Source organism: Pristis pectinata, chromosome 6, assembly GCF_009764475.1.
Source record: "Pristis pectinata isolate sPriPec2 chromosome 6, sPriPec2.1.pri, whole genome shotgun sequence".
Classification (NCBI taxonomy): domain Eukaryota; kingdom Metazoa; phylum Chordata; class Chondrichthyes; order Rhinopristiformes; family Pristidae; genus Pristis; species Pristis pectinata.
Genome location: NC_067410.1, coordinates 109,900,662 through 109,923,788, shown reverse-complemented (window position 1 = coordinate 109,923,788; position 23,127 = coordinate 109,900,662). Strand labels below are relative to the sequence as shown.

General features: G+C 48.7%; 1 protein-coding gene across 2 annotated transcripts in view; it reads left to right on the top strand.

The window, feature by feature from the left end:
* The window catches only part of LOC127571990 (segment polarity protein dishevelled homolog DVL-3), a 147,542-nt gene that overhangs the window by 54,630 nt on the left and 69,785 nt on the right, over positions 1–23,127 (top strand). For both annotated transcript variants that reach the window (XM_052018791.1, XM_052018790.1), the window contains exon 4: positions 15,765–15,871. In XM_052018791.1, coding sequence (XP_051874751.1) covers positions 15,765–15,871 — 107 coding nt within the window. The remainder of the gene's footprint in view (positions 1–15,764; positions 15,872–23,127) is intronic.

Here is a 23,127-nt window from a genome sequence, read left to right as displayed (position 1 = left end):
AAGAAGTCATTCAGCACAGGATTCCCAGTGTCATTGTATTTGTGTAGTGGTTGAGATACTTATGGTGACACCCAGGGTGGTAGAGGACTTGGTGACGTTAATGTAACAAATATCACAAGCCATTAGACTCCCTCTCGCTGGAGACAATCTTTACCTGGAACTACTGAGGAATGAATACACCATTTATCAGCATGTGCGTGCATGTTGTACAAGTCTTGTTGCAACTGTGAACTGCATCATTTTCTGTGATGTTCACCAACTGTAATCATCGGATAAAATCCCCAGTTCTGGCCTTGTGATGGAAGAACAGTAAATTGGTTTATTATTGTCACATGTACTGAGGTACAGTGAAAACCTTTGTTTAGCATGCCATCCATACAGATCATTTCATTACATCAGTGCATTGAGGTAGTACAAGGGAAAACAATAACAGAATGTAGAATAAAGTGTTACAGTTACAGAGAAACTGCAGTGCAGGCAGATAATACAGTGGAAGGTCATAACGAGGTAGATTATGTAGTCAAGAGTCCATCTTATTGTACTGGGGAACTATTCAATAGTGTTATAACAGCGGGATAGAAGCTGTCCTTGAGACTGGTGGTACATGCTTTCAGGCTTTTGTATCTTCTGCCCGATGGGAGGGGGGAGAAGAGAGAATGTCTGGGGAGGGTGGGGGCTTTGATTATGTTGGCTGCTTTACTGAAGCAGCGAGAAGTGTAGACAGAGTCCACAGAGGGGAGGCTGGTTTCCGTGATGCACTGAGCTGTGTCCACAACTCTCTGCAGTCTCTTGTGGTCACGGGCAGAGCATTTCCCATACCAAGCCGTGGTGTATCTGGATAGGATGCTTTCTATGGTGCATCAATAGAAATTGATGAGTATCAAAGGGAACAAGCCAAATTTCTTTAGCCTCCTGAGGAAGTAGAGGCACCGGTGAGCTTTCCTGGCCATGGCGTCTATGGTTGGACCAGGACAGGCTATTGGTGATGTTCACTCCTAGGAACTTGAAGCTCTCAGCCCTCTCGACCTCAGCACCATTGATGTAGACAGGAGCATATGCACCTCCTCACTTCCTGAAGTCAATTTTGTTCAGCTCTTTTGTTTTGCTGACATTGAGGGAAGGGTTGTTGTCATGACACCACGTCATGAAGCAACCGAAGAGGACGGAATGCTGTCCTGAGAAATTTCTTCATCAGTCCTCTGGTCTAGGATGATTGAACTCCAAAAACCACAGCGATGTTCCTCTAACTATGGAGTGTTTTTCCTTGATGACTAGATGATCTTGGCACCACACTTGGTCAAATGATACCTTGGTGTCAAGAGCAATAATTAGATGGGTCATTGAGTACAAGAGTTGGAACGTCATATTACAGCTCTTCAAGATGTTGGTGAGACCGCACCTGGAATATTGTGTGCAGTTCTGCTCACCATACTCTAGGTAAGATGTGATTTAAGCTGGAGAGGCTGCAGAAAAGCTTCACAAGGATGTTGCTGGGACTAGAGGGCTTGAGTTATAAGGAGACAGGCTGGGACTGTTTTCTCGAAGGATGGCATAGGGGTTTATAAGATCATGGGGGGGGTGGGGTCATAGATAAAGTGAATGGTCAAAGTCCTTTCCCAGGGTAGGGGAGTCTAAAACTAGAAAGCATAGGTTTAAGGTGAAAGGTAAAAGATTTAAAGGGGACCTGAGGAGCAAGTTTTTCACACAGAGAGTGGTGGGTATGTGGAATGAGCTGCAGAGGCAGGAACAATTACAACGTTTAAAAGACATTTGGACAGGTCCATGGATATGCGTCAAATGGAACTAGGTCAGGGCTGAAGGACCTGTTTCCATGCTGTATAACTCTATGACTCCAGCATTGGACTCCTGTACCTAGAGTAAGTTCTAAGTACTTCTCACTCTGATATTTCCAAATAAAGGAGTGCTGATTCATCAGCTGAGAGAGGATGGTTGGTGGTAATCGGGAGGAAGATTCCTTGTTCATGTCTGTCCTGATGCCATGAGCCTTCATGTGGTCTGGAGTCAATACTGGGGTCCCCCAGGACTACCTTGTACCTGTCTGTACATCACTATTCTACCATGTCTGGTGGGTCTGTTCTGGCAGTGTAACAGGATGTACCCAGGGAATGTGATTGAGTGGTCTTGCTTGGTTAGTCTGTAGGGTTCTCCCAATTTAGACACCAGTATCCAAATGTTTTAAACATTGAAAGGTCAGCTGAGCTGGAAGTTGGGGGCTAAGTCAATGCTGCATGGTCTTTCCAGTTTTATTCTAATATAGTAGTCATGGGAAGCTGAATTGTTGCTGGGCCACTTCAGGAGGTAGTTAATGGTCAACAAATTAGTGTAGGTATGTAGGACAGACTGGGGAAAGATGTTAGGCTTCCTCATTGAAGAACGTTGGCGATGATCTGAAGTTTATGGAGAGTTGAATGAGGGAGATTAGCCAGCCAGGGGCCCACAGATTTCAGTTGTAGAGGGGCTGTTTGATGCCTCCTTCTACCTCCACAGCAGTCTTGTGGGGGGATGGGGGTTGCCACAATTGTTTCACCCAGAGGGTGGTTTCAAATTGGAAAGCACTGCCTCTTCTAAGGTGGAGGCAGATACTCCCGCAGCATTTGATCAGCATCTACACATTCGCTTGAATCGCCAAGACATGGAAGGCTACGGACCTTCTGTTCATAAATGGGATTAGTAGAGATGAGATGAGATAATATTTCTTTATTAGTCACATGTACATTGAAGCACACAGTGAAATGCATCTTTTGCGTAGAGTGTTCTGGGGGCAGCCTGCAAGTGGCGCCACACTTCCGGTGCCAACATAGCATGCCCACAACTTCCTAACCTGTACGGCTTTGGAATTTGGGAGGAAACCGGAGCACCCAGAGGAAACCCACGCAGGCACTGGGGGAATGTACAAACTCCTTACAGACAACGGCCGAAATTGAACCCGGGTCACTGTCGTTGTAATAACGTTATGCTAACTGCTGCACTACCATGTCTGTTGGAGGAAACGAGCTGTTGGAGGAACTCAGTGGCTCAGGCAGCATCTGTGGAAGGAAATGGACAGACGAAGGGTCTTGACCTGAAACGTTGGCTGTCCGTTTCCCTCCATGGATTCTAGTTCCTCCAGCAGCTTGTTTTTTGCTCCAGCTTCGAGCATCTGCAGTCACTTGTGTCTGTAGTATAGATGGGTACCTGCTGGTCAGCATGGACATGGTGGGCCGAAGGGTCTGTTTCTCTGGAGTCTATTATCCACATCATCACAACCTACTTTTATTAGAGTTATACAGCATGGAAACAGGCCCTTCGGCCCCACTCGTCCATGACAACTGTGTTGCCCAGCGAGTTCGTCCCATCTGCCCATGTTTGGCCCATAGCCCTCTACACCCCTCCTATCCATGGACTTATCTAGATGGCTTTTAAAAGTTGCTAATGTGCCCACCTCAACTACTATTTCTGGCAGCTCATTCCAAATACGCACCACCCTTTGCATGAAGAAGCTGCCCCGGATGTCCCTTTTAAATTTCTCATCTCCGATCTTAAACCTATGCCCTCTTGTTTTTAGCACCCCTGGAAAAAGACCGTGTGCTTTCACCCTGTCTATGCCCCTCAAGATTTTATACACCTCTATCAGGTCACCCCTCAATTTCCTACGTTCCAGGGAATAAAGTCCCTGTCTACACAACCTCTCCTTGTAACTCAGGCCCCCAAGTCCGGGTGACATCCTGGTAAATCTTTTCTGCACTCTTTCTAGTTTAGTAACATGGTTCCTACAACAGGGCGACCAAAACTACACAATACTCCAACTGCAGCCATGCCAACATCTTGTATACTGTAAATGCAACATAACTTCCCAACTCCAGTGTTCAGTGCCCTGACCGATGAAGGCCAGCGTGCCAAACACCTTCTTCACCAACCTATCTACCTTTGACGCCGCTTTCAGTGAACTATGCACTTGCACTCCCAAGTCCCTCTGTTCCATAACACTCCCCAGGGCCCTACCATTCACTGTATAAGTCCTGGTTTGATCCCCCAAAATACAATATTTTTTCCAATGTCTTTACTGTATCCTCACCTGATGTGATTATACTTGCACCTTGTGTGAAGACAAATGCGAACTAATTGCTCAACCTCAGTAGATGACTTCTTATTTTGTCATTACTGACTGCACTGCTTGATATTATTTTGCCTCCTGTGCATCCGTTGTCACTGCTGAGCTTGATGGTGATTGGGTCTGCCCCCTTGGAGGAAGAGTTCATATTTTAAAGTATCGGCTAAATGCCCCAAATAAAATTATCTTATATCTTCCTACAAGACTGGAGGATGACATTTGGCCCATCAAGCTCATACTGGCAAAAAAAACAACTGTGGCTTAGGAACAATTAGGAACGGGTTAGGAACAACTGTGGAACATAAAAGCAAGAATGTACTGCTGAGGCGTTATGAGTTGCTGGTCAGACCACATTTGGAATATTGTGAGGAATTTTGGGCCCCGTATCTGAGGAAAGATGTGCTGGCCCTGGAGAGGGTCCAGAGAAAGTTCACAAGAATGATCCTGGGAGTGAAAGGCTTAACCTATGAGGAGCATTTGATGTCTCTGGACCTGTACTTGATGGAGTTCAGAAGGATGAGGGGGGAATGTCATTGAAACCTACTAGATACTGTAACGCCTGGATAGAGTGGACGTGGGGAGGATGTTTCCATCAGTGGGAGAGTCTAGGATCTGAGGGCACAGCCTCAGAATAAAGGGACCTCCCTTTAAACCTTAGATGAGGAGGAATTGCTTCAGCCAGACGGTGGTGAATCTGTGGAATTTGTTGCCACAGAGGGCTGTGGAGGTCAAGTCATTGGGTGTATTTAAGGCAGAGATTGATAGGTTCTTGACTGGTAACGGAGTTAAGAGTTACAGGGAGAAGGTGGGAGAATGGGGTTGAAAAAAAATCAGCCATGATTGAATGGCGGAGCAGATGGGCTGAATGGCCTAATTCTGCTTCAATATCTTATGGTCTAAAGGAGTTGAGGTGCAATTGGAATTGGTTTATTATTGTCACTTGTATGAGGTACAATAAAAAACTTGTCTTGCATACTGTTCATACAGATCAATTCATTACACAGTGCATTGAGGTAGTACAAGGTAAAACAATACAGAATACAGAATAAAGTATCGCTACTACAGAGAAAGTGCAGTGCAGGCAGACAATAAGGTGCAAGGTCAAAACGAGGTAGGTTGTGAGGTCGAGAGTCCATCGTATCATACTAGGGAACTGTTCAGTAGTCAGCAGGATAGAAGCTGTCCTTGAGCCTGGTGGTACACGCTTTCAGGCTTTTGTATCTTCTGCCCAGTGGGAGGGGGGAGAAGAGAGAATGTCTGGAGTGGGTGGGATCTTTGGTTATGTTGGCTGCTTGTAGTGTTCAGCGGGGGTTAGATTAAATAGGAGAAGCTAGTCAGGACAGAACCTTTTCAATTCATTTTTCAGCATGTAGTCATTGTTGGTGAGATGAACATTTATTCGCCATCTGTAATTGTCCTTCCAAGAGCCACTTACAAGTGGACCCTGGGTCACATATCGGCCAGCAGACCTGTTGTGCTTTTTTTGATCTCGTAGGTTTGTCATCATGACTTTTACCAATTTAACCTCCACAGCTGCTGTGGTGGGATTTGATACCAATCTGGTTGTTAGTCCAAGTCTTTGGACTATGGGTTGGGTAATTTAACCACTGCGCCAACACCCTACCCTATGTAATGTGAAGCCCGAAAGAGAGGCCACTGATCAGACCAGCCAGAGGCAGAATGTTACCATGTATACAGTTTGAGTGTGACTTGAAAGCGTTGATCTTAGAGCTTTGCGTTCAAGGTCTTAGAGTCATATAGCATGAAAACAGGCCCTTCGACCCATTTTATCCATGCCAACTGTGTTGCCCAGTGATCTAATCCCATCTGCCTGCATTTGGCCCATGGCCCTCTAAACTTCTCCTATCCATGGACTTTTCTGGATGGCTTCTAAATGTTGCTAACGTGCCCACCTTAACCACTATTTCTGACAGATTAAACATCGCTAAATACTTGAAGGGGGATGGAAATTAACTGGGCTGGGAGGCAGGAAGAAATGAGGGGAGATCTTTCCAAGATCTTGAATCGACAGAATGGGCTGAATGGCCTCCTTCTGTGATGTTCTAATACAGCAAGGTGAGAATGTAGGACCTCTGGATTCTGCCAGAGTCCCCTCGCCGACCATTGGTGTGTGGGGGGATATTGCTGTGTGATGACGATGGGATCCCCAGGGTGAAGGGGGAAGAGGGTAGGGAAGGGCAGTCACAATCAGATTTATTATCACTGATTTTATGAAGTGAGATTTGTTGCTTTGTGGCAGCAGTACAGTACAAACACATAAAACTTATTATAAATTACAAAAGTAAATAAATAATGAAAAAAAAGGAATAACGAGGTAGTGTTCATGGGTTCATGGACCATTCAGAAATCTGATGATGGAGGGGGAGAAGCTGTTCCTGAATCGTTGAGTGTGGGTCTTCAGGCTCCTGTACCTCCTCCCGATGGTAGTAACGAGAAGAGGGCATGTCCCGGGTGGTGAGGGTCCTTAAGCGATGGATGCCGCCTTCTTGAGGCACCACCTCTTGAAGATGTCCTCGGTGGGGCCTCAACATGGCATTTGATCCTGGAGTTAGAGGGAGCCTTGAGGCAAAACCAGGAACCAATTATTTAATTGAAACAAAACCAATTGAACAGGAAATGCTGCCTTCTACTCTGTTTTTAGTCATTCTTTACCTAGGCTGGCTTCTCTTCCAACAGTTCCAACAAAATCTATCCATCTCTCCTTGAATGCTCCACTTGTCCCCTAGAATCCACAGTTGTTTTTTGGGGGGGGATGGTCGCAAGTTCCACTAGGCAACAATTACCACTGCTCTTCGAAGGTCAGGGAATGGGACACTGTTAACTTTTAACGTTTAGTCTACCTAACCCCCCCGCCCCAGCCCTAACTCTCCTGGCCTCTGCTGTCATTGTGAGCTTAGCTCTAGGAATTCACCACACTGCTTGCTGGCTAGTTAATACCGTTCATTATTGGATTAGTTAGAGTGTGGTCCTGCAGCAGGAGGTGCATTGTGCCCGAGTTCCAAAGCCTACATTTATCTTATTACATTACGGACGAAACTGGCTCTCTAGACCATTGAGGGAGGGTGGGGGGGGGAGTTTTTGATTCAACAAATGGCTGCAGGGTCAGGCACAGAACACAAGAACAAGTTTTTGGTTGCTGGGGCTCACTCTGCCATTTTGTGAGATCACAGCTGATCCTTCGACTGAAACATATGAGGAACGTTTGACAGCTCTTGGGCTGTATTCCTTGGTACAGATTGAGGGGGTACCTCATAGAAAAATTTTGAATGTTAAAAGGCCTGGACAGAGTAGATGTGGCAAAGTCGTTTCCCATGGTAAGCGAGTCTAGTATAAGAGGGCATGACTTCAGGATTAAAGGGCGCCCATTCAGAACAGAGATGCGGAGAAATTTCTTTAGCCAGAGAGTGGTGAATCTGTGGAATTTGTTGCCACGGGCGGCTGTGGAAGCAAAGTCACTGGGTGTATTTAAGGCAGAGATTGATCGGTATCTGAGTAGCCAGGGCATCAAAGGTTATGGTGAGAAGGCGGGGGAGTGAGGCTAAATGGGAGAATGGATCAGCTCATGATAGAATGGCGGAGCGGACTCGATGGGCTAAATGGCCGACTTCTGCTCCTTTGTCTTATGGTCTAAATCTACTCTCTCATCTGACTTCCCTACATTGAGTCATAGAATTATACAACACAGAAACAAGCCCTTTGTCCGTGTGGACCAATATGTCTATCCAAGCTCGTCCCAATTCTCTGCATGTGGCCCATATCCCTCTAAACCTTTAGAAGTGACCTGGTGTCCAACATTCTACGATCTGCTCTTAGATGTACTCAATAACTGAGTGTCCACAATAGAGAACTCTAGGGCTTCAAAGTGAGGCAGTTCCTCCTCTTCTCCACCAGAAATGGCTGACCCCTTACATAAGGAAATGGGAACAGGAGTAGGCCACTCAAACCTGTCCCGCCAATAAATATGATCGTGGTTGATCTGCCCCAGGCCTCGCCTCCTCTCTGTGCCAGTTCCCCATCGCCCTCAATTCCTTGATCTTTCACAAATGTATCTACCTCCTCTTTAAATACCCAATTGGTCCAGTCTCCACGATCCCCCAGGGTAGAGGAATGCAGAGGTTCGCCGCACTTTGCAAGAAGAAATTGCTACACACCTCAGTTTTAAATGACTGTCCCCAAATCTCTCCCCACCTTCAAGATCCTCCTTCTAGTGGAAACATCTCAATGTCAACACTGTCACCTCTTGTCCATCTAAACTCCAAGGAACATAAATCTAATTGTTTTACCCATCTGATAGGGCAACTCTCTCATCCTAGTAAATTGCTTTTGGACTTCCTACAATACCAGTATATTATTTCTTATATAAAGCAATCAGAGCTCTGCACAGTGCTCCAGCTGTGACCTCACCAGTAACCCACGCAATGATAACAATACTCCCCAATTTCTAAACACCAAACCTCTTGCGGTAAAAGTCAATATACCGTTTGCCTTCCTGCCACTTATGCTGTTGCTGAGATTATCCTGAGATTATGTCTCCTGTTTTATTATGAGTTGATTTTTCATGAATCCTGAGCATGCAGAATCCTGGGCTCTTGTGGGCTCAGCATAAGGAAAGGAGTTGGAGTGCCTGACATTTATTACCTGGTTCTGCTGCTCAGTCCAGGGCAGGTACAGCACGGATTGCGCAGCGAGACTGTAAAGGTGGGAAAACAGAAAAAACTTCTGCAGATGCAAGAAAACTGAGATTAAAAACTAGAGAATGCAGAAAAGTATCAGTAGGTTAGGCAGCGTGGGTGATCAGAGAGATGATGTCACCATTACCTTTCATGGAAGTTGTGGGGATGCTATGTTGGCACCGGAAGTGTGGCGACACTTGCAGGCTGCCCCCAGAACACTCTACGCAAAAGATGTATTTCACTGTGTTTTGATGTACATGTGACTAATAAAGAAATCTTATCTTATCCCTCTTCTAATCAGATTTATTATCACTGACAGATGATGTGAAATTTGTTGTGTTGCGGCAGCAGTATAGTGCAAAGGCTTAAAATACAAGAAATTACAAAAATAAATAATAGTGTGAAAAGAAATGTTCATTAGTTCGTGGACCATTCAGAGATCTGATGGCGGAGGGGAAGAATCTGTTCCTGAATCATTGAGTGTGGGTCTTCAGGCTCCTGTACCTCCTCCCTAATGGTTGTAACGAGAAGAGGGTGTGTCCCGGATGGTGAGGGCCTTTAGTGATGGATGCCGCCCTCTTGAGGCACTACCTCTTGAAGATGTCCTCGATGGTGGGGAGGGTTGTGCCTGTGATGGAGCTGGCTGAGTCTACAACCCTCTGCAGCCTTTTGCAGTCCTGCACATTGGAACCTCCATACCAGACTGTGATGCAACCAGTCAGGCTGCTCTCCACCATACATCTAGAGAAATCTTTGGTGATCTACTTATGGAATGCTTGCTTTCATTAATCGAGGTATTAAGTATAGGAGTCAAGAAGTTATGATGCATCTCAATAGTACTCTGGTTAGGCCGCATTTAGAGTATTGCATGCAATTCTGGTCACCTCACTACAGGAAGGATGTCGAGGCTTTAGAGAAGGTGCAGAGGAGGTTTACGAGGATGCTGCCTGGATTAGAGAGCACGTGCTATCAGGAGAGGCTGGACAAACTTGGGCTCTTTTCTCTAGAGCGGCGGAGGCCGAGGGGTGATCTGTTGGAAGTGTATAAAATGATGAGGGGCATAGAGAGGGTGGACAAGCAATATCTTTTTCCCATTATTGAGTGATCCAATACCAGAGGGTATGCATTTAAGGTGAGAGGGGGTAGGTTCAGAACAGATGTGAGGGGTACGTTTTTTACTGAGAGAGTGGTGGATGCCTGGAATGTGTTGCCTAATAGGGTGGTGGAGGCAAATTCATTGGGGTCTTTTAAGAGGGGCTTGGATGGGCACATGAATGAGAGGAAAATGGAGGCATATGGGCATTCTGTCAGTAGGAGGGATTAGCTATGTCGGCACAACATTGTGGGCCGAAGGGCCTGTTCTGTGCTGTACTGTTCTATGTTCTATGTAAAATTCCCTACCATCTCTGACCACAGATTATCTTTCTGAGGTCAGACTGGGTTACCGAAATGCTGGCTGCCACCACCAGGGGTCAGTGAGCTGACATTTAACGTTTGGCTGTGTTCTGGGAGTGGTGCTTGGGTTAAAAAGCAGTCTTTTGGTCTTGCTGTCCCTCAGGAACGTTTCACTCCTACCTCAACGGACAAGGGTTCCCACAACTTTAGCAGTTGCTTCAAAGTCTGTCAAGGCCCAAATTAAACTTTGAGGGGAGAGCATTTCAGATTTCCACCAAACTTACTTTATTACAACACAGAAAGAGGCTATTCAGCCCATTGTGTCCACACTTGCTGCTAGCAGAGCAATCCTAGCACTCCTGTTCCCCCTGTATCCTTGCAACCTCTTCTCTCTCATGCACCCATCAGTTCCCCTTTGATTCTTTCTGCTATCCAGCCACATCGGGGGTAATTCACAGCGGGCAATTAACCTACCATCCTGCACATCTTTGGGATGTGGGAGGAAACGTACAGATCACTGGGAGGACATGCAAACTCCACATAGATAAGACCCAAGGTCAGGACTGGACTCAGACAGGAGCAGCTACTGCCACACTATCATGCCATCCTAAATTTGCTCCTCAAAAGTTTTATTCTAATCAAGTGCATCCTTGTGACTGACAGCTTGTGGTTTAGTGCACAGGTTAATCATACAATGCCATTAGTCTGAGCTTAGCAATGGTGAGGCTATTGGAATTGGTCGCAAGGCCAAAGTTCGTGCTCTTGTAACCCCTCTCCCTGACCTAGCCTGATGGTTGAGGGAAGTTGGGCGGGGTGCCTCCATGTTTCCTTGGTCGCTTAGCTCTTGCTCTGATTCAGTGAGATCTCCCCTCATCTTTGTGAGCTCCATCGAGTACAGGCCCAGAGACATCAAACGCTCCTCATAGGTTAAGCCTTTCATTCCTGGGATCATTCTCGTTAACCTCCTTTGGACCCTCTCCAGGTCCAGCAGCATCCTTAGATACGGGGCCCAAAACTGCTCACTATATTCCAGATGTAGTCTGGCCAACGCCTTATAAAGTCTCAGCAGTAGATCTGTGCTTTGATGTTCTAGCCTGCTGAGCGTTTCCAGCATTTGCTGGTTTTAACTATGTTAGAGTGGTATTTCTGTTGCTGGTTTAATATAAAGAATACTGTAAGCTCTGTGTACTGGTGAGGGAAATTGAATTTTTAAAACACAATTTAATGCAAAAGAAAATTTGTGTTTGCAAAAATAAAGAGATCCTCTGATCCCCTTCAGTATCATCCACCTCATTATTCAAGCTTGGCTCATCCCCCATGTTGCAGAGACCCCCTGAGATACAAAGACAAGATAACTGTAGCCCCAACAGATTGGACAGGGCTTCCAATATAAGTTTGGAAAACAAATATCGTATCTTCTTCAGGGGGTCCTTTTCCCCAGGGTGGAAATATCAAATAATAGAGGGCGTGAGAGGGGGAAAGTTTAAAGGAGATTTGCGAGGCAAGTTTTTTTACACCTGGAGTGGTGGGTACCAGGGGAAGTGGTAGAAGCAGATACAACAGCAACATTTAAGAGGCATTCAGAAGGCACACGAACAGGCAGGGAATGGAGGGATACAGACCGTGTGCAGGCAGATGTGCAGTTTAGGTTGACATCATGGTTGGCACCAACATGATGGGCCAAAGGGCCTGCTCTACTGTTCTACGTTTGATGTTCTATCCCAGATAACCATTACCAGGCTGCATTGTCTGATCTACCTGTGATAAACCTACGAAGGGAAAGGAAGCCATTGAGTCGAGTTGTCCATCCTGCCATTTATTTTGATGATCAGATCTCTACCGCAACACCATTCTTGTGTTGTTGACCTTGGTGTCTTGATACTCTGGTTAGAATTATACAGCACAGGAGCCCTATTTCTTCATTTGTTTCTTAGCATCTGGGCATTGGCCGGCAAGAGTTACATTTATTGCCCATCCTTATTTGTCCAGAGAAGGTGGTGGTGAGCTTCCGCCTTGAACAGCTGGACTCTATGTGATGAAGATGCTCCCATAGTGATGTTGGGGAGGGAGTGGCAAGGTTTAGACCCAATGACAATGAAGGGATATATCCAAGCCAGGATGGTATTTCCCCTGGAGGTGATGGTGCTCCCTGTACCATTCAAGATGGTGATAGACAGGTGTTGGAGTAGTTTGGGTAAGTAATAGTTGTGCGTTTTGACGATAATACACAGTCCACCCTCTGTGATGGACAGGGTGCCAGTTAAGCAGGCTGCTCGGTCCCGGATGCTATCGAGTTGCTCAGCTGCTGTTGGAGCTGCACTTGTCCAGACAAGTGGACCATACTCCTGCCATCCTCCCATGACCCTCTCGTTTTCTGACCACATCTTGGTATTGGTTTATTTTTGCCATATGTTGTCCCATTACGGGAAGGATGTGGAGGCTTTGGAGAGGGTGCAGAAGAGGTTCACCAGGATGCTGCCTGGATTACAGAGTATTCGTTATGAGGAGAGGTTGAACAGACTTAGGTTGCTTTCTCAGGAGCATTGGAGGTTGAGAGGCCTAGATAGAGTAGACAGACGGTATCCTTTTCCTGGGGTTGAAATGTCTAATACCAGAGGGCATGCATTTAAAGTGAGAGGGGGAAAGTTCAAAGGAGATGTGCGGGGTAAGTTTTTTACACAGAGAGTGGTGGGTGCCTGGAATGCACTGCCAGTGGTGGTGGTGGAGGTAGATACAATGGAGGTGTTTAAGAGGGTCTTAGATAGGCACATGGATGTGTGGAGAATGGAGGGATATGGACATTGTGTAGGCAGAAGGGATTAGTTTAGTTAGGCATTTAATTAGTTCGCCACAGACATCGTGGCCCGAAGGGCCTGTTCCTGTGCTGCACTGTTCTATGTTCTAAGTACCAAGATACCAGTGAAAAACGTTTGTTTGCGTGCCATCCAGGCAGATCATGCCATACATAAGTACATCGAGGTAGTAAAAGAAAAACAGAATGCAGAATATAAGATTTAAGATATCTTTATCAGTCACATGTACATCGAAACACACAGTGAAATGCATCTTTTGCGTAGAGTGTTCTGGGGGCAGCCCGCAAGTGTCACCACGCTTCTGGCACCAACATAGCATGCCCACACTTCCTAACCCGTACGTCTTTGGAATGTGGGAGGAAACCGGAGCACCCGGAGGAAACCCACGCAGACACAGGGAGAGCATACAAACTCCTCACAGACAGCGGCCGGAATTGAACCCAGGTCGCTGGCACTGTAATAGCGTTATGCTAACCACTACACCACCATGTTACAACTACAGAGGCAGTGCAGGCAGGGACAGTGTTTAGGTGACTGGTCTGACTATGTGTCTGGTCCAAGCAGAACCTCAGGAAGGTGATGCTGGGGGACTCTGACATTAGGGTGGCGCAGTAGTGTAGCGGTTATCGTAACGCTATTACAGCGCCAGCGACCCGTGTTCAATTCCCACCACTGTCTGTAAGGAGTTTGTACGTTCTCCCCATGACTGTGTGGGTTTCCTCCAGGCGCTCCGGTTTCCTCCCACATTCCAAAGACGTACGGGTTGGCAAGTTGTGGGCATGCTGTAGAACATAGAACACTACACACAGTACAGGCCCTTCAGCCCACAATGTTGTGCCAACATTTTATCCTGCTCTAAGATCTATCTAACCCTTCCCTCCCACATAGCCCTCCATTTTTCCATCATTCATGTGTCATTCTAAGAGTCTCTTAAATGTCCCTAATGTATCTGCCCCCACAACCTCTGCTGGCAGTGCGTTCCACTCTGTAAAAAAAAAACTTACCCCTGACATCCCCCTTATATCTTCCTCCAATCATCTTAAAATTATATCCCCTCATGTTAGCCATTATCGCCCTGGGAAAAAGTCTCTGACTGTCCACTCGATCTATGCCTCTTATCATCTTGTTCACCTCTATCAAATCACTTCTCATCCTCCTTCTCTCCAAAGAGAAAAGCCCTCACTCGCTCAACCTATCCTCATAAGACAAGCTCTCCAATCCAGGCAACATCCTGATAAATCTCCTCTGCACCCTCTATAAGCTTCCACATCCTTGCTATAATAAGGTGACCAGAACTGAACACAATACTCCAAGTGTGGTCTGACCAGAGTTTTATAGAGCTGCAACATCACCTTGCGGCTCTTGAACTCAATACCCCGACTAATGAAGGTCAACACTCCATAAGCCTTCTTAACAACCCTATCGACCTGCGTGGCAACCTTGAGGGATCTATGGACATGGACCCCAAGATCCCTCTGTTCCTCCACACTGCTAAGAGTCCTGCCATTAACCTTGTATTCTGCTTCTGAATTCGATCTCCCGAAGTGCTATGTTGGCGCCGGAAGCATGGTGACACTTGCGGGCTGCCCCCAGCATATTCTCAGTAACGCAAAAAAGATGTCACTGTGTGTTTTGATGTACATGTGACTAATAAATAAATAACTTATATCTTATAGTAAGGTGAATGTTTAGGCTGATTATTGAAGATGGTTGTTGCCTGACACCTTGTGGGGTTGAATGTTACCTGCCACTTATCGGCTCATCTGCTGTATGCTATTGAAGAACAGGGTGGTGGTGAGCAGTGTTATCCTGACTGGAGGTCTGTGACCAGTGATGTTCCTCAGGGATCAGTGCCAGGACCTCTTTTGTCTGAGATATATATATGTAAATGATTTGGATGTAAATCCAGTATGCGGGAAAGCAGCCAACATAATCAAGGACCCCTCCCACCCCGGACATTCTCTCTTCTCCCCCCTCCTGTCGGGCAGAAGATACAAAAGCTTGAGAGCACGTACCACCAGGCTCAAGGACAGCTTCTATCCTGCTGTTATCAGGCTCTTGAATGGACCTCTCATACGCTAAAAGATAAACTCTCGATCTGCCAATCTACCTTGTTGTGGCCCTTGCACTTTATTTACCTACCTGCAACTGGATTTTATCTGTAACACTATATTCAGCATTCTGTTTTCCTTTTTACTGCCTCGATGTACTTATGTATGGAATGATCTGTCTGGATGGCACGCAAGCAAAAGCTTTTTACTGTATCTCTGTACATGTGACAGTAATAATAACTAAACTAAACTGAGACACAAGAGATTCTGCAGTTGCTGGAATCTGGAGCAACACGCACAAAATGCTGGAGGAACTCAGCAGGTCAGGCAGTATCTATGGAGAGAAATAATCGGTCAACGTTTCAGGTCGAGACCCTTCATCGGGATTGGAAAGGAAGAGGGCAGAAGCCAGAATCGGAATGTTGGGGGAGGGGGAAGAGCACAGGCAGGCAGGGGACAGGTGAGTCCAGGTGAGAGGGGGAAGGTAGGTCTTCTGTCTCTACTTACCAGCTCGTTCCTGCGTTGTCCGGATCTTCATTCTGCTTTATTTGTGCCATTGCATTCTACAGCTGGGAACTTGCGCTGTGCGTATGTTTTGATGAGATGCTGATAATCCAGGATTTTCCTGGCCCAGCACTGGTGCGTTGCAGTAACCTGGGAACTCTGTCTCACCGTCTCTGTGCTGTTTATTTCTGTACAGCGCGAACGCAGCCGGGAGTCAGGACAACCTGGACAACGAGACGGAGACGGAGTCAGTGGTCTCGTCGCGAAAGGAGAGGCTACGCCGGAAGGAAGGGCACGAGCACGGTGAGTGGTCCTGATGGGACGTGCAAGGGGGGGAAGAAGATACGGTGGAGACCAGTTATATTAGTAGTTGATAGTGTCGCATTTGTCCTGGTAACCAGAGGTTTTGGGTTCAAGTTTTCTATTGCTGTTTCAATGCTGTAGGCCAGTGTGACTGTTGGTATTTATAGGAAGTTCTGTGTAACTATTGGCATACTCCTGTGTCGGCCTTGGCTTAGTTAATGAATATTTAATGACTACCTTGTGTTGGTATTTACCAAGGAAAAGATTGCTGACAAAGTACTCAACAAAGCAGAACTGTTAGAGGTAATGGCTGAGGTGAAAATTGTGTCCCTACGTCAATTTTGTCCATAAGTTGGAAAATACACAAAAATCACTCAATATGGTAACCGTATCACAGCGTTGTAATGGATGGCGTCAAAAGCACGTAAGACTGATAAGAACAATTTCTAAAAGTGGATAAAGAGAAGAAACTAGTTCTGCTTTTTGTAGGAACGAACTTAATGTACATACGTCTGACATTTGGATTTAATAATATTGTGGGAGCTCGTTCGTATGAAAGGGAGTCTGTAAGTCAGGGGTTCGTAACCCAGGGACACCTGTGTTGGAAATCGGCACACGTGACTCAAGGAGAAATTTTATAATCGGCTGATACCAAACATGGCCATCAGTGAGGTTGCTGTCAATCATCTAAAGCAGGGCAGAGATTGGCAGACAGGCGAATTGAACTTTCTACAGGGAATTACGAGGTGATGTATTTTGGCGGAAAGGAAGGGGAGAGGCAAAGACTTGTACGGCACGTTATGAAGATCATGTTTCCAACACTCACAGTGAATCACCTCACACTGCCCTGCTCTCCACCTCCCCACATCCACTCTCTCCATTGTATCCAGAACCCAGTGGCCTGAAACTGGGACAGATGACCCCTCCCATGCACCTTGTTTCCCGTTTCCTGATGTTTGTGCAGTTGTCGGGGAGGTGAGCCCCTGCGACATGTTTATTGCAGGCTGAGTGTTGATTTGTGGACTCTGTGGGCTTGTGTAATCACAGCACAGGGCCAAGGGTCAGTGTCACTGGCTCTAGTTACTCCTCAGAGGGAATCTTTTCATTGATTAATAACTAAGATTGGAAACGAGTGAGGGAGACTGTGGCAGGAGCAGGGTTGGTGCTTTGGGGGCAGGGTTGGTGCTGTGGTGGGGGGAGGGTTAATGCTGTGATGGGACAAGGTTGACGCTGTGGTGGAAGGAGGGTTCAGGCTGTGGTGGGGGGAGGGTTAATGCTGTGATGGGGCAGGGTTGGTGCTGTGGTGGGGGCAGGGTTAATGCTGTGGTGGGGGCAGGGTTAATGCTGTGATGGGGCCGGGTTCGTGCTGTGGTGGGGGGAGGGTTAATGCTGTGCTGGGGGCAGGGTTGGCGCCGTGGTGGGGGCAGGGTTAATGGTGTGGTGCGGGCAGGGTTAATGCTGTGGTGGGGGCAGGGTTAATGTGGTGGGAGCAGGGTTACTGTGGTGGGGGCAGGGTTAATGCTGTGCTGGGGGCAGGGTTGGCGCCGTGGTAGGGGCAGGGTTAATGCTGTGGTGGGGGCAGGGTTGGTGCTGTGGTGGGGGCAGGGTTACTGTGGTGGGGGCAGGGTTAATGCTGTGGTGGGGGCAGGGTTGGTGCTGTGGTGGGGACAGGGTTACTGTGGTGGGGGCAGGGTTAATGCTGTGGTGGGTGCAGGGTTAATGCTGTGGTGGGGGAAGGGTTAATGCTGTGGTGGGGCAGGGTTGGTGGTGGGGGCAGGGCTAATGCTGTGCTGGGGGCAGGTTTGGCACTGTGGTGGGGGCGGGGTTAATGCTGTGGTGGGGGAAAGGTTAATGCTGTGGTGGGGGCAGGGTTAATGGTGTGGTGGGGGCAGGGTTGGTGCTGTTGTGGGGGCAGGGTTAATGTGGTGGGGTAAGGTTACTGTGGTGGGGGCAGGGTTAATGCTGTGGTGGGGGCAGGGTTGGTGCTGGGGTGGGGGCAGGGTTAATGCTGTGGTGGGGGCAGGGTTGGTGCTGGGGTGGGGGCAGGGTTGGTGCTGTGGTGGGGGAAGGGTTAATGTGGTGGGGGCAGGGTTGGTGCTGTGGTGAGGGCAGGGTTAATGCTGTGGTGGGGGAAGGGTTAATGCTGTGGTGGTGGCAGGGTTAATGTGGTGGGGCAGGGTTACTGGTGAGGGAAGGGTTAATGCTGTGGTGCAGGCAGGGTTAATGCTGTGGTGTGGTCAGGGTTAATGCTGTGGTGGGGGCAGGGTTGGTGCTGTGGTGAGGGCAGGGTTAATGCTGTGGTGGGGGAAGGGTTAATGCTGTGGTGGGGGCAGGGTTAATGTGGGGGCAGGGTTAATGTGGTGGGGGAAGGGTTAATGCTGTGGTGGGGGCAGGGTTAATGCTGTGGTGGGGGCAGGGTTAATGTGGTGGGGCAAGGTTACTGTGGTGGGGGCAGGGTTAATGCTGTGGTGGGGTCAGGGTTGGTGCTGTGGTGGGGGCAGGGTTAATGCCGTGGTGGGGGCAGGGTTACTGTGGTGGGGGCAGGGTTAATGCTGTGGTGGGGGAAGGGTTAATGCTGTGGTGGGGGCAGGGTTAATGGTGTGGTGGGGACAGGGTTAATGGTGTGGTGGGGGCAGGGTTAATGCTCTGGTGGGGGCAGGGTTAATGCTCTGGTGGGGGCAGGGTTAATGGTGTGGTGGGGGCCGGGTTAATACTGTGGTGAGGGAGGGTTAATGCTGTGGTGGGTGCAGGGTTAATGCTGTGCTGGGGGCAGGGTTAATGGTGTGGTGGGGGCAGGGTTGGTGCTGTTGTGGGGGCAGGGTTGGTGCTGTTGTGGGGGCAGGGTTAATGTGGTGGGGTAAGGTTACTGTGGTGGGGGCAGGGTTGGTGCTGGGGTGGGGGCAGGGTTAATGTGGTGGGGGCAGGGTTAATGCTGTGGTGGGGGCAGGGTTGGTGCTGTGGTGGGGGAAGGGTTAATGCTGTGGTGGGGGAAGGGTTAATGTGGTGGGGCAGGGTTACTGGTGAGGGAAAGGTTAATGCTGTGGTGCGGGCAGGGTTAATGCTGTGGTGCGGGCAGGGTTAATGCTGTGGTGGGGGAAGGGTTAATGCTGTGGTGGGGGCAGGGTTACTGTGGTGGGGCAGGGTTACTGGTGAGGGAAGGGTTAATGCTGTGCTGGGGGCAGGGTTAATGCTGTGCTGGGGGCAGGGTTAATGCTGTGGTGGGGGAAGGGTTAATATGGTGGGGGAAGGGTTAATATGGTGGGGCAGGGTTAATATGGTGGGGCAGGGTTACTGTGGTGAGGGAAGGGTTAAAGCTGTGGTGCGGGCAGGGTTAATGCTGTGGTGGGGGCAGGGTTAATGTGGTGGGGGCAGGGTTAATGCTCTGCTGGGGGCAGGGTTAATGTGGGGGCAGGGTTAATGCTCTGGTGGGGGCAGGGTTAATGTGGTGGGGCAAGGTTACTGTGGTGGGGGCAGGGTTAATGCTCTGTTGGGGGCAGGGTTAATGCCGTGGTGGGGGCAGGGTTACTGTGGTGGGGGCAGGGTTAATGCTGTGGTGGGGGAAGGGTTAATGCTGTGGTGGGGGCAGGGTTAATGTGGTGGGGGCAGGGTTAATGCTCTGTTGGGGGCAGGGTTAATGCTGTGGTGGGGGAAGGGTTAATGCTGTGGTGGGGGCAGGGTTACTGTGGTGGGGGCAGGGTTAATGCTCTGTTGGGGGCAGGGTTAATGTGGTGGGGGCAGGGTTAATGCTCTGGTGGGGCAGGGTTAATGCTGTGGTGGGGGCTGGGTTAATGTGGTGGGGGCAGGGTTAATGCTCTGTTGGGGGCAGGGTTAATGCTCTGGTGGGGGCAGGGTTAATGTGGTGGGGGCAGGGTTAATGCTCTGGTGGGGGCAGGGTTAATGCTCTGGTGGGGGCAGGGTTAATGTGGTGGGGCAAGGTTACTGTGGTGGGGGCAGGGTTAATGCCGTGGTGGGGGCAGGGTTACTGTGGTGGGGGCAGGGTTAATGCTGTGGTGGGGGAAGGGTTAATGCGGTGGGGGCAGGGTTAATGCTCTGTTGGGGGCAGGGTTAATGCTGTGGTGGGGGCAGGGTTAATGTGGTGGGGGCAGGGTTAATAGTGTGGTGGGGGAAGGGTTAATGCTGTGGTGGGGGCAGGGTTAATGTGGTGGGGGCAGGGTTAATGTGGGGGCAGGGTTAATGCTCTGGTGGGGGCAGGGTTAATGCTGTGGTGGGGGAAGGGTTAATGCTGTGGTGGGGGAAGGGTTAATGCTGTGGTGGGGGCAGGGTTACTGTGGTGGGGGCAGGGTTAATGCTCTGTTGGGGGCAAGGTTAATGTGGTGGGGGCAGGGTTAATGCTCTGGTGGGGGCAGGGTTAATGCTGTGGTGGGGGCTGGGTTAATGTGGTGGGGGCAGGGTTAATGCTCTGCTGGGGACAGGGTTAATGTGGTGGGGGCAGGGTTAATGCTCTGGTGGGGGCAGGGTTAATGTGGTGGGGCAAGGTTACTGTGGTGGGGGCAGGGTTAATGCCGTGGTGGGGGCAGGGTTACTGTGGTGGGGGCAGGGTTAATGCTGTGGTGGGGGAAGGGTTAATGTGGTGGGGGCAGGGTTAATGCTGTGGTGGGGGAAGGGTTAATGCTGTGGTGGGGGCAGGGTTAATGTGGTGGGGGCAGGGTTAATGTGGTGGGGGTAGGGTTAATGGTGTGGTAGGGGCAGGGTTAATGTGGTAGGGGCAGGGTTAATGGTGTGGTGGGGGCAGGGTTAATGTGGTGGGGGCAGGGTTAATGGTGTGGTGGGGGCAGGGTTGGCAAGGATGCAGGATTGGAAAGGAAATGGCGCCAGGTTTTGCCGCTCTCTGCCTTTAACGGTTCCTCAGCAGACGCCATGAGTTGGGATCACTCCCCTTGCTCAACACTTTTAACCCTTCCTTCCCCTTCACTCTCTCTCTCTCACAATCCCCTGCTCCCCATCACTATCCCTTCACCATACTATCCCGCGCACCCTCCCAACTATTGATGCCGGTCCCTTTCACTATTCCTTCGCCCCTTTGCCCCCTCTCCCTCCACCCCTGTTCCCTTCACCTTTCCACTATCCCATTCAGCACAACGCCTTCACTCCCACTCACCTTTCGCTGTCTGTCACCCCCCGACTCTGCACTCTCACCATTCCTCTCACTTCCTCACACCACCTTCACCCCCTCTCTCACTTCCCTATCCGCACTCTCCCATCTTACTACCCCCTTCAACCCCACGCACGAACACCGCTCTTGACCCCACAATCTCCCTCGTTATTGCCTTGCACCTTATTGCCTGCACTGCACTTTCTCTGTGACTGTGACACTTTATTCTGCATTCTGTTATTGTTTTCCCCTGTACTACCTCAATGCACTGTTGTAATGAAATGATCTGTATGGATGGCATGCAAGTTTTTCACTGTACCTCAGTACATGAGTTCGAGAGTCAGGAAGTAAAACTCTAGTTAGGCTGCATCTGGAGCATTGCATTCAATTCTGGTCGCCTCATTATAGGAAGGATGTCGAGGATTTGGAGAGGGTGCAGAAGAGGTTCACCAGGTTGCTGCCTGGATTAGAGGGTATGAGCTACAAGGAGAGGTTGGACAAACTGGGGTTGTTTTCTTTGGAGCAACAGGGGGGACCTGATAGAAGTTTATAAAATTATGAGAGGCATAGATAGTCGGTATATTTTTTGAAATGTCTAACACCACAGGGCATGTATTTAAGGTGAGCGGGGCTAAGTTCAAAGGGGATGTGTGGGGCAAGGTTTTTTACACTTGGGTGCCTGGAATGTGCTGTCAGGGGTGGGAGTGGAGGCAAATACCATAGAGACGTTTAAGAGGCTCTTAGATAGACACATGGATGTGCAGAGAATGGAGGCATATGGACATTGTGTAGGCAGAAGGGATTAGTTTAGGTGGGCATTTGATTCCTAATTTAGTTAGTTTGCACAACATTATGGGCCGAAGGGCCTGTTCCTGTGCTGTACTGTTCTATGTGATAACAATAAGCCAATTTACTAACTTCTTCTTTCTCCCCCTCTCACTGTGCCCTTGACCCTTTCTCTCTCTCTCTCCCTTTTGCTCCCGCACTTTCCCCTTCTGCAACAACAGCTTGCGTTATGATAGTTCAGTCTGGGTGCTGTCTCCGTGTGAAGGTCTCCCTGTGCCGTGCGGGATACTTCGCGCTGCCCTCGTCTCCTCCCACATCCCCACCTGCCAGCAGGTGAACTGGCCGGTGTAAATTACCTCTTTGGGTAAAAGAATTAAAAGAATTTTCCACAGAGGGTGATGCGTCCCTGGAATCCTCTGCCCTCGAACATTGTGGAGACTGGATCACTCGGGGTACTTAAGGAGGAAATAGGTACATTTCAGATAGATCAGGGAATTGAGGGCTGTGGGGAACTGGCACAGAAGCAGATCATATTGAATGGCGAGCCCATGGAGGGCCAGATGGCCAACTCCTGCTTCTATTTCCTTATGTTCTTGTGTAAGAGCAGGAAATTGAAGGGCATGTTGAGAGAGAATTTGTCACCAGGCAAGAGAAGGGGAATGGAACTGATGGCATGGAGCTGCTAGGAGCCAGGGTAAACTCGTTGAGGTGTAATAAGAAAGTAAATTTACAGGAATAACATCAAGTAAATTTAACAACAAATCACAAGGAATATTAGGTTGGGATTGAAGCCAGGGTGCTGGAGCTGTGTGCCAGGTAGCACTAACTACCGCACCACTGTGCCGCCCAAATAGAACATAGAACGCTGCAGTGCAGTACAGGCCCTCCAGCCCACAATGTTGTGCTGACTTTATATCCTACTCGAAGATCTATCTAACCCTTCCCTCCCACATAGCCCCCTATTTTTCTATCATTCATGTGTCTATCTAAGAGTCTCTTAAATGTCCCTAATGTATCTGCCACCACAACCTCTGCCGGCAGTGCCTTCCACACACCCACCACTCTCTGTGTAAAAAAACTTACCCCTGACATCCTCCTTATACCTTCCTCCAATCACCTTAAAATTATTCCCCGTCGTGTTAGCCATTGTCGTCCTGGGAAAAAGTCTCTGACTGTCCACTTGATCTATGCCTCTTATCATCTTGTACACCTCTGTCAAGTCACCTTTCATTCTCCTCCTCTCCAAAGAGAACAGCCTGAGCTCACTCAACCTATCCTCATAAGACTTGCAATAATTGGATAATAACTGCACTCAGAACACTCTAGGGAACGCTATTTCCACTCTCCCCTCCTCACC